General features: G+C 65.5%; 1 protein-coding gene across 5 annotated transcripts; it reads right to left on the minus strand.

The window, feature by feature from the left end:
- Positions 1-295: 295 nt before the first annotated feature.
- Positions 296-8,957, minus strand: MAPK12 (mitogen-activated protein kinase 12). 5 transcript variants are annotated; one of them, XM_068559859.1, is made up of 12 exons: positions 8,281-8,957; positions 8,079-8,208; positions 6,277-6,335; positions 5,299-5,410; positions 5,162-5,191; positions 4,860-4,907; positions 4,174-4,288; positions 3,879-3,950; positions 3,662-3,741; positions 3,504-3,582; positions 3,236-3,409; positions 296-850 (listed from the first exon to the last, which is right to left on the minus strand). In XM_068559859.1, the coding sequence occupies exons 1-12, from the start codon at positions 8,403-8,405 to the stop codon at positions 771-773; spliced, it is 1,104 nt and encodes a 367-aa protein (XP_068415960.1). In that variant the 5' UTR covers positions 8,406-8,957; the 3' UTR covers positions 296-770. The 5 variants fall into 5 exon arrangements, with proteins under 5 accessions (XP_068415960.1, XP_068415959.1, XP_068415958.1 ...); XM_068559858.1 differs by lacking the exon at positions 296-850 and having other exon boundaries at positions 858-3,409; positions 3,662-3,735; XM_068559857.1 differs by lacking the exon at positions 296-850 and having other exon boundaries at positions 858-3,409.
- Between the last annotated feature and the right edge of the window lie 280 nt (positions 8,958-9,237).

Below are 9,237 nucleotides of genomic sequence, written 5' to 3' on the forward strand. Positions count from 1 at the left end.
CCCTCACCCCCATCAGGCCCTGCCCTGGGTCTGGGTCCAGGGTCTTAGCTTAGAGGAAGGCCACACCACAAGAGGGGCAGGGCCAAGCCCTAACGTGGGGGGCTCCAGACTTGGGGCTTACTGGCACAGGACGGGGGGTTGGGGGTAGGTGGGCACCAGCTTTGTGACCTGGGAGGGAGGAGGTGCCCAGGCCCAGTGGCTCAAGACGGGGCCGAGGCTCCCAGGCCAGCCCCCTTACTCCATACAGAAGCCTAAAGGTGGAGATCCAGCCCAGGAATCAGGAAGTGAAGCAGAGTGGGAGCTACAAAAGGGTTTATTTCCTCCAGCCATGTGGCCACACCACGTGGCCAATGTACATTTAAGGGGGGTGGTGCAGGAGCGTCCACACCAACGCCCCCAGGAGACGTGTCCCTGAGTCAGTGCTCTGCACCCTCCCGTCCTTCCTTTTCAGCACAGTCCAGAACAGGCAGGGTCAGAGACTAGGCTTTGACCCCAAACCCCATCCCACCCCACAGGTTCTGAGGCTTCTGCTGCACCCTGGGGGAGGGGACCACTGCTCAGGGGGTCAGAGCCCAGCCCCAGGTCAGGGGGGCGTCCTGTCCAGAAAGTCCAGATGCTCCTCCAAGGTTAGGCTGAGGTGGAGTCTGAGAGCAGGGGAACAGGCTTCCAGAAGAGGCTCCACGGAACGAGGGGACTCCTGGGATGCAAGCCCCAGCCAAGGTCCCAGTGGCAAACAGGATCTCCCTTCCAGGCCCAGGGCCCAGGGGTATTCACAAGGCCGTCTCCTTGGAGACCTTGGCCCCCAGCTGTCGGGGAGGCTTGAAGCTGAGCACCTCTCTATATGTGACACCTGGGGCAGGGTGAGAGGGACAGAGTCACGGGAGAAGGGGCCCATCACCTGTTAAGACAGCTCCACAGTGCGCACCAAGGAGGGACGCCAGTGACCAAGACGAAGCACTGGGCCCAGCTCATTGGTGCTCACAGGGACCAGCGATAAGTCCCATGAGATTCCACTTGGGGTGGGGGTGGAGAGAGGAGGCCCAGAGCGCAGGCTGTTAGTCACTGAACTAGGGGGCCCACCCGCTCCCCAAAATAACAGGGTCAGAGATCACCGCTGGGGTTCAGGCACCAGGTGGGCTCCTTTGTCCCACATGTGCAAGTCCACCTGTGTCCATCCACAGGGACTGTCCACCCTGACAGGGCTCCTGTAACCCACACCCACGGCCCCTAGGGTGGCCTTGGCTCCACAGCATGCCTCAGTGAACAGAGGACATCTGAGGAATGTAAACCAATGTGTTCACTTGAGTGGAGTTGCTCAGGGTCCCACCAGGGCACACCCCAGCTTCTGGATCCAGAACATCTATAAAGGTTTAAACAAGTGTGGGGACTTCCCTGGTGGCGCAGTGGTTGAGAATCCGCCTGCCAAGGCAGGGGACATGGGTTTGACCACTGGTCCGGGAAGATCCCACATGCTGGAGAGCAACTAAGCCCATGCGCCACAACTATTGAGCCTGCGCTCTAGAGCCCGTGAGCCACAACTACTGAGCCCACGTGCCACAACTACTGAAGCCCGCGCGCCTAGAGCCCAAGCTCTGCAATGAGAAGCCCTCGCACTGCAACGAAGAGTAGCCCCCGCTCACCGCAACTAGAAAAAGCCCACGCGCAGCAACTAAGACCCAACAACGAAGACCCAGTGCAGCCAGAAATACATAAATAAATAAATAAATTTATAAACGAGTGTGGAATTCCCACCAACCACCTGCAGCATCCAGCTTCCTCACCAGTGCTCAGGTCCCCTGCACCATGCCCAGAGCAAGCCGTCCCAAAGGAAGGGGGGTGCTGCTCTGCCTCCCCTCTGAGCAGCCTGCAAAAGGACAGTTCCGCGCCACCTACCCCAGGGTGCCCACGCTCACCTGGCCACGGGAACACCCGTTTGGGGGACCACTGGTACTCCACAAGCCCAGTTCAGGAAGGACTGTGCCTTTAGAGCAGGTGGTCTGTGTGGTTTGCACAGTACACGGCACAGTTGTATCCCTACCCCGTGGGGTGCCTCCCAGGCCCTCATCTAACCCTGGTGCGGGAGCCCATCCACACAGGGAAGGTTTGTGTGGAGGTCCTTGCTGTAAAGCTGGCTTTTCCCGGGGAAACAGGAGGTGATGAGTTTGCATTCCTGACCAGGGGCTCAACCACAAACAGACCACGTGTCCACCATGGTCTGTAGTAAAAGCAAAAGCTCTCACTACAGTCTGTGGCGGAGACCGCAGAGAGGATCCTGTGGCCCATGGTTTTCGGTCTTCTTGTTATCTTTCTAGCAACAGAGAGCTTACAAGCACAAAACACAGCACAGATAAGGGCAGAGCCCCTGCTGGGGCTCCCCAATGACCCTGAAGAATGTGGTTTGAGAAGCACAACCCGTCCAGCCCCACCCCTACCCCCCACATCCAGGACCGCGGCCCCAGGTCTGAGGCACAGCCAGGACGGGGTCTAGGACAGTGGCGACCAGTGCCACAGCTCCGTCGGCGCTAACTGCTGCCCTCAGACGTCCCTGCTCCCCCAGGCGGGTCCCGCAGCCACCGAGAGAAGACGCCTGCCATGCCGGAGTGGAGCTAGACAAGGCCCGTTCCAGCATGGGACGTCAGGGCCCCAGCAGAGGGAGGCCCGGGGACTGGGCAGGCATCCGAGCCCAGCCTCAGGCTGAGCAGGTGCTGGGAGCCCTCAGAGATGAAGAGAGGGGCCCTTGGTCTCCAGGCCAATGCAAAGCCTGGAGATGCAGAGCACAGGTAAAGGGAGGTCTGAAGTGCTCAGTGGGGCTAGAGGGGACGGGCGAGGGGTAGTGAGGAAGGGGGAGGTGCTATGGGCTGCCTGGAGTGGACCTGATCCTGCTGGCAGGACGAGAGGGGAGTGCAGCTGTCTAGGTAGGAGGGGTCCTGAAAGGGGCACACAGGCCAGAAGATTCAAGAGGTATGAGCAGAGGCCTGGGGGAGTGGGTGCTGAGGGCCTCCGGGGTAGCCCGGCCTCTGGCCTAGACATGGGGAGGCACGCTGGCAGGCCTGGGGGCCGGGAGAGGCCAAGTGCTCAGGTGGCCTTGGCCCGGAAGCCCAGCTGCCCCGACCTCCACTGTGTTCCTCACCTAACCTGCATCCCAGGGTGGGGGGACCCAGGACTCTGAGCCCTGGCCACCTGCACGGGGCTGGTGGGGTCCAGCCACAGGCCCTGCCCAGAGCCCCCCACTCACGCTTCCACTCGTCCAGCATGCGGTCCACGTCATCAAAGGATTCATCGTACTTTTGGGCCTTGGGCTCGTCCTCTGTGTCGTGCAGTGACTCGAAGTAGGGGTGGGTCAGCGCCTTGGCCGCCGTCACCCGCCGCTCCGCATCCAGCACCAGCATTTTCTCCAGGAGGTTCACGGCTGGGGGAAGGGCGGATCAGGCCAGGCCGAGGGGAGGGTCCCAGGCCCCAGTACCCATGTCACTGACCCCATGCCCACCGCAGTCCCACCCTACCCAGAGGGCTCGCGTTGGTCAGGATGGAGGCAAAATCCTTTTTCTCTAGCTCAGGGAGGCCCTTCATGTAGTTCTGAGCCTGTGTGGGAAGAAAGGGTGAGGCGCCGGCCCCCAGGCCCAGACCCAGGCCTCCAGCTCACGCCCGGCTCCCGACTGACCTCGGCACTCTGCAGCCTCTGCACGAACTCAGGGGGAGGCGTCCCTGTCACCTTCATGATCTCCTTCAGCTGGTCTAGGTCTTGGCTGAGGTCAGGAGCACAGTGCAGGGCCAGAGAGCAGAGCTCACCTACCCACCCAGCCTGGGCAGTGTGCCTGGCCTGCTCCCCGCAGGTGTAGGGCAAGCCTCCCCCGCACCCGGCTCCAAGTGTAGGATACGGTCGCTGCCTTTGAAGAGCGTCTTCCCTGTGATCATCTCAGCCATGATGCAGCCCACTGACCAGATGTCCACTGAGACAGAAGCCCCTCCATCAGGGCCCTGTGGGCTGGGGAGGGGGGCACACACAGACGCGGGAGTGGGGGCAGTGGAGGGGGGCATGGGCCCAGGAGCCATCGAGCCTACCACGCCCTGCCCAGCCCCGGCCCAGCTCAGCAGCCTCCCCGCAGAGCAGCTCGGGCAGAGGCGGGCTAGGAAGCTGGTGCCGCGGGGCCGCATCTCCGGGCAGCTCCTCACCCGTCTGTGTGTAGTGCATCCAATTCAAGATGACCTCAGGCGCCCGGTACCACCGGGTCACCACGTATCCAGTCATCTCGCTATCCGCCTGCCGGGCCAGGCCAAAGTCCAGGATCTACAGCCAGAATCAGAAGGTGGGGCAAAGCAGTCCCTGGGGAGTGGGTGGGCCAGCCGTGGTCCAGAAGACCCCAAGGGGACTGGGCACACCGGGGCCTCGTGCCAACCCTCTGGGGCCCGAGGTCGCAGCCAGGTACCCCTAAGCCTCCCTGCGGGTTCCTCCCCACAGCCAGTGCACCCAGCCCAACCGACCATGCCTGCCCCTGACCCTTAGAACAGGCACCCCAGGGGGCTCTCCTGCCCCTGCTCCTCCACTCCCTGCGAACCGCCGGGCCCCAGCCAGCGATTTTGGGAAGGCCTGCTCAGCCTTGCCCTGGCTCAGGCACGGGGAGCTGGGGACACCACCCGCCCTTCCCCTCAAGCAGGTATGGGAGTGTCCCCCGTGCCACCTCACCCAGTGCCTCCCCAGGGCCCATCTGCCCATCAGCTGCTCGGCCACTGCCTGGATGGCTGTGGTCTGTCCCTCCGCCTGGGCCTGGGCCAGTCCACCTCCAGGCCTGAGGGCCAAGGGGCCGGCGGGCCAATGGGCAGGTGTGGGGGGGGCCCCGAGCCCCCAACCCCACACATACCTTCAGCTCACAGTCCTCGTTCACGGCCAGGTTGCCGGGCTTCAGGTCCTGGGAACAGAAGAAAGGTGGCCGTGCAGCCCCGCCCGCCAGGGCGCAAGCGCCCGGGCCCGGGCAGCTACTGAATGTGCGAGCATCGGGCTAGGCCGGGCCACCCCGCAGCCCTTCCAGGAAGGGTGGAGGTGCACAACCCCCAGGCTGTGTGCAGGCAGGGTGCCCCCTCGCGGGTGAGACAGGAAGCTCCAAAGGTGGAGCCCCTCGCGCGCCCACAGCCAGGGGAAGCGCCCACCGTAGCCAGGACTCACCCTGTGGATGATGCCAGCAGCGTGGATGTACTGTGGGGACACAGAGGGGCCAGCAGCGGTCAGTGCGCAGGAACGTCAGAGCCCCGGCCCCGCCTAGGGGGACCCCACCCACTCTGGAGGCCCCCCCATGTCCCCACCTTCAGCCCCTTGAGCATCTGGTAGACGAGGAACTGGATTCGGTCCTCACTCAGCTTCTCGTGCTTCATGAGCTTCCCCAGGTCGGTGCCCATGAACGGCATCACCAGGTAACTGCGGGGTCAGGGAGGGGCCAGACAGCCAGGGTCACGCCCGTGGGCCTGGGCTCAGGCCCTGGAAGACCCTGTCACCCCGCAGCACCCGGTCCCCACCTCCCACAGCACTGCACTGGGCTCTACCCTCCGACCACCCACCGGGCCCTGCGATGCCAGGCAGGTCGGACTGTGCTTTGGGGACTCCTGAAGGGTGGCCTAGGGGCTGGGAGACCAAGGCTCATAGGCAGGGGAGGGGGCGAGAGAAAGGAGGGAAGTGCCTGCGGGCAGGGGTGTGACAGCAGGACATCTGGGTCAGAGGGGCAAGCTGGGCAGGTGGACGGAGACACAGGGAGGGATGCTTAGCACCCCGCCAGGACACCCTGCCAGCATGAGTCCTTGACCTCTGCCAGGTCAGGCAACGAGGAGCCTGTCCTGCCCCGCCCTTCCCGGGCCAGGCCCCTGGCTCTCGGCCAACAGCAGTGTGAGGCCAGGGGTGGCCACCCGGGCAGGCGCAGGGCAGCACTGGGTCCCCCCTGCCCGCCAGCAAAGGTCAGCAGCTCCAGTTGCAGGCCACACCCTTAGCGCCAAGCTTCCAGAGCACGGGACCCACTAACAAACGCTCAGGTACAAGGCTCACACCTCCAGCACTGGAGGAGGAGGCCCAGATCCACCCAGTGGTACCAGCACCGTGGGTCCCCGGGGCATGCAGCAGGGGGTGGACGGTGGTGCGGTGAGCGGGTGGGCAGTGTGCACCTGACCCCCATCCAGGCTGCAAGGCAAGGCCTGCCTCAAGCGGCCCACCTGCCAACGCCACACCTGAAGCAGACACCCAAGAGCCACCCGACACCACCTGCTCTGCCCGGCCAGCCCCAGGCCGGCACTCACAAGTCTGTGAAATCATCCAGGGTCTCATTGGGTGTGAACACATCCAGCAGCCCAATTACCTGGGGAGGAGGCCAGAGCACCAGGTGGGCTGGGGACACAGATACAGCGGAGGGCACACCCTGCTCTGGGCAGGAAAGGCCCCTGCAGCTGTCCTGGTCTCCCCCCGCTGCCCACAGGGCCCAGCTCTGCCCACTGGCAGCTCAACCCTGCCCTGGCACACATGCCCATAAACAAGGGCTATTTTTGGATGGTGACAGCTGGGATCCTTTGGGGGAGGGGCAGCCCCAAGTCTGGGTCAGCTCCCAGCCATCCAAGGAGCTCCAGCCCCTTGGCCCTTCCTCCCACTCTTCCTATCCCCACTGAAGACCCAGGAACAGTGTGGGGACAGCCAGTATCTAGCAAGCCCTTCCAGGGGCCATGCCTCTGCCAGAGAAGTCCAGGCAGGCAGCACTATGACCAAACCGACAGCCAGACCGGGCCCCGCAGCCCTCTGGTCGGGGGTGATGGACAGCAGACAGGTAATGTGACAACTGGCACCTGGGGCTTCTGGTGACAGGGCCTCCAGGGACCCCAGGAGGCCTGCACATCACAGTGGCTGGAGGGACAGGTGGATGTGCTGGCAGGGGGACACCTGGCAGAGGTCATGCGAATGGTGGCCGGGCAGGAGGCAGAACACTCGGAGCGCTTGAGGAATACGGGGAGAGAGGCCAGGTGGCCGAGGACCAGGCCAGGGAGCAGCCAAAAAGAAGCCGAAGAAAACCCAAGCACGCCCTCGACACCAGGTGAAGGCTTGCTTTAATCCTAGGAGCCACGGCGGAAGAGTTTAAATCGGTGTGATGCTGAATGTGTCCCCTGGCTGCTATACGGAGACAAACCGGAGTGAGGTGAGAGTGGACACTAGGTGGAGGGACAGCTAGATGACCAACGCAGCCACCAGGGCCAGAGACGTGGGCGGGCGGGAGGAGGGAACAGTGGGACGTCCACAGAGGGGCCTGGAGGCAGGTGAGGCCCGGGCATCGGGAGGAGGATTTAGCAAGAATCCCGGAAGTTAAACGGGGTCCACCAGGTTGGTGGAGGCTTCTGGGCCTCCGCAGCGCAGAGGGCGGCCTGGACTGGGGGGAGGGGGAGGAGGCCTGAAGCGGGCACAGAAGGGGCAGGACTGGGACCTCAGCCTCTCAGAGCCTACTTCCTCCAGAAAAAGGGGTTTATGAAAGGCAGCGCTGGAGGGAGGCGGCGGCACCCGGCCGCTGAGGAGCTGCTGAGGCTCAGGAGGCGGAGTGGGGTCAGGAGAGGGGCTGGAGGAGGGGGGTCGGGTGGGGCGGCAGGGGGATGCCCGCGAGAGGCTAAGTGCCGCTTCCAGGAAAACCGCTCCTCCCACTTGAGGTCCCCTCTCACCTCGGGGCTCCTGGCTGGAGGCAGGGTTTGGAGTGAGACCTGGAGGATCCCCTCGGCCTGGGCAAGTGGCCGTCCCCTGACCAGACCCCGGGCCGAGGAGCCAGATGAGGCTCCGGGAAGACGCCAAAGAGCTAAGTCCTTCCCGGGACTGGCCCAGGCGGAGCGGACTAGACCCCGGGGAAGCAGCTCTCTTAGCACGAGGCGGGGCTCGGCCCTCACCACTGTGACCCCCACCCCCGGGGACACTGCCTGACCCCTCGCCTCCGCCCGCCCCGCCACCCAGGGGAGCAGCCCAGGGTCTGGGTAGAAGGGACCGGGTCTTCGGGGCAGGATTTGGGGGGAGGAGGGAGATGAGCAGAGGTGAGGTGATGGACGCCGGGCCCGGAGCTGGGGGCTGCGCGACTCACGTTCTCATGGCGCATGTGCTTGAGCAGGCGCAGCTCGCGGTAGGCGCGCTTGGCGAACAGCTCGGACTGGAAGGGCCGGTACAGCTTCTTTATGGCCACCTTGGCGCCCGTGCGGCTGTCCACCGCCGAGCTGCGGGGCGCACCGCTTAGCGGGAGGCCCGGGCCACCCCGCCCCCGGCCACCCCGCCCGGCCTGTGCTCACCACACGGCGCCATAGGCGCCCGAGCCCACGGGCTGCAGGTCCTGGTACACGGCGCGCACCTCCCAGGCCGTCTTGGTCACCTCCTGGCGGTAAAAGCCCTTGCGGGCGAGCTGCGGAGAGCTCATGGCTGGCCGGGCACCGCCCCCGCCGCGGACCCCGCGGGCGCTTCGCCTCGAGGGCCGGGGACCCGGGATCCGTGAGACGACCTGGCGCGCACCCCGGGCCACCGCGCGGGCAGAGCCGGCTCCGCGCCGCCGCCGGGGCACCCTGCTGCCGGCTTTCGCGTCCGGGCTCTCCGGAGCCGCCGACCCCGGCCCGAGCCCGGCCCCCGCCCGGGTAGCGCGCGGCCCCTCCCCTGCGGGCGGACCAACCGGCCCCCGGGCCGCGCGCACGTGACGCCCCTTCCGCCCTTCGGCCCCTCCGGAAACTTGAGGCGGCGGCCGCCGCCGGGGAGGCCGAAGGCTGGGGGAGGGGAGCGCCGCCCCGCAGCTCTGTCCCAGCCTAGACCCAGACGCGGCGCCCGAGACCCCGGCCCGCCTCCGCACTCCGCACTCGGGATGAACTACGCGGACCCGAGTGGAGGCTGTGTCAGCGGGGCGCCGTGGGGCTCGCGCCTCCTCCTCACGACCGCGCCCCCAGGGCGCTGGCCCGTCCTGGCAGCCTGAGCTTGTCCACTGCTACCCCCAACCGCAAACCACTGTCCACCAGCCCCGCCCACTTCCAACTCCCCGCCCCCAGGACGCCCTCACCCTGGGGCTGACCCATCCACCCCCCAGTACGGGGTTCCCCGGCCCCTATCTTGCCTCCATCCCCCTCTCCCAGTGAAGAAGTTGATTCTGTCTCCCAAACTCAGGCTGCCTCCCAAGCCGGAAGCAGAGAGGGTGGGCTTTGTAGGTCCCCCTGGGCCCCTGTGCTCTGAAGGCTGCTCCTCCTCGCTGCCCCCGTCTGGGTGGAGAG

Source organism: Eschrichtius robustus, chromosome 13 (genome assembly GCF_028021215.1).
Source record: "Eschrichtius robustus isolate mEscRob2 chromosome 13, mEscRob2.pri, whole genome shotgun sequence".
Classification (NCBI taxonomy): Eukaryota; Metazoa; Chordata; class Mammalia; order Artiodactyla; family Eschrichtiidae; genus Eschrichtius; species Eschrichtius robustus.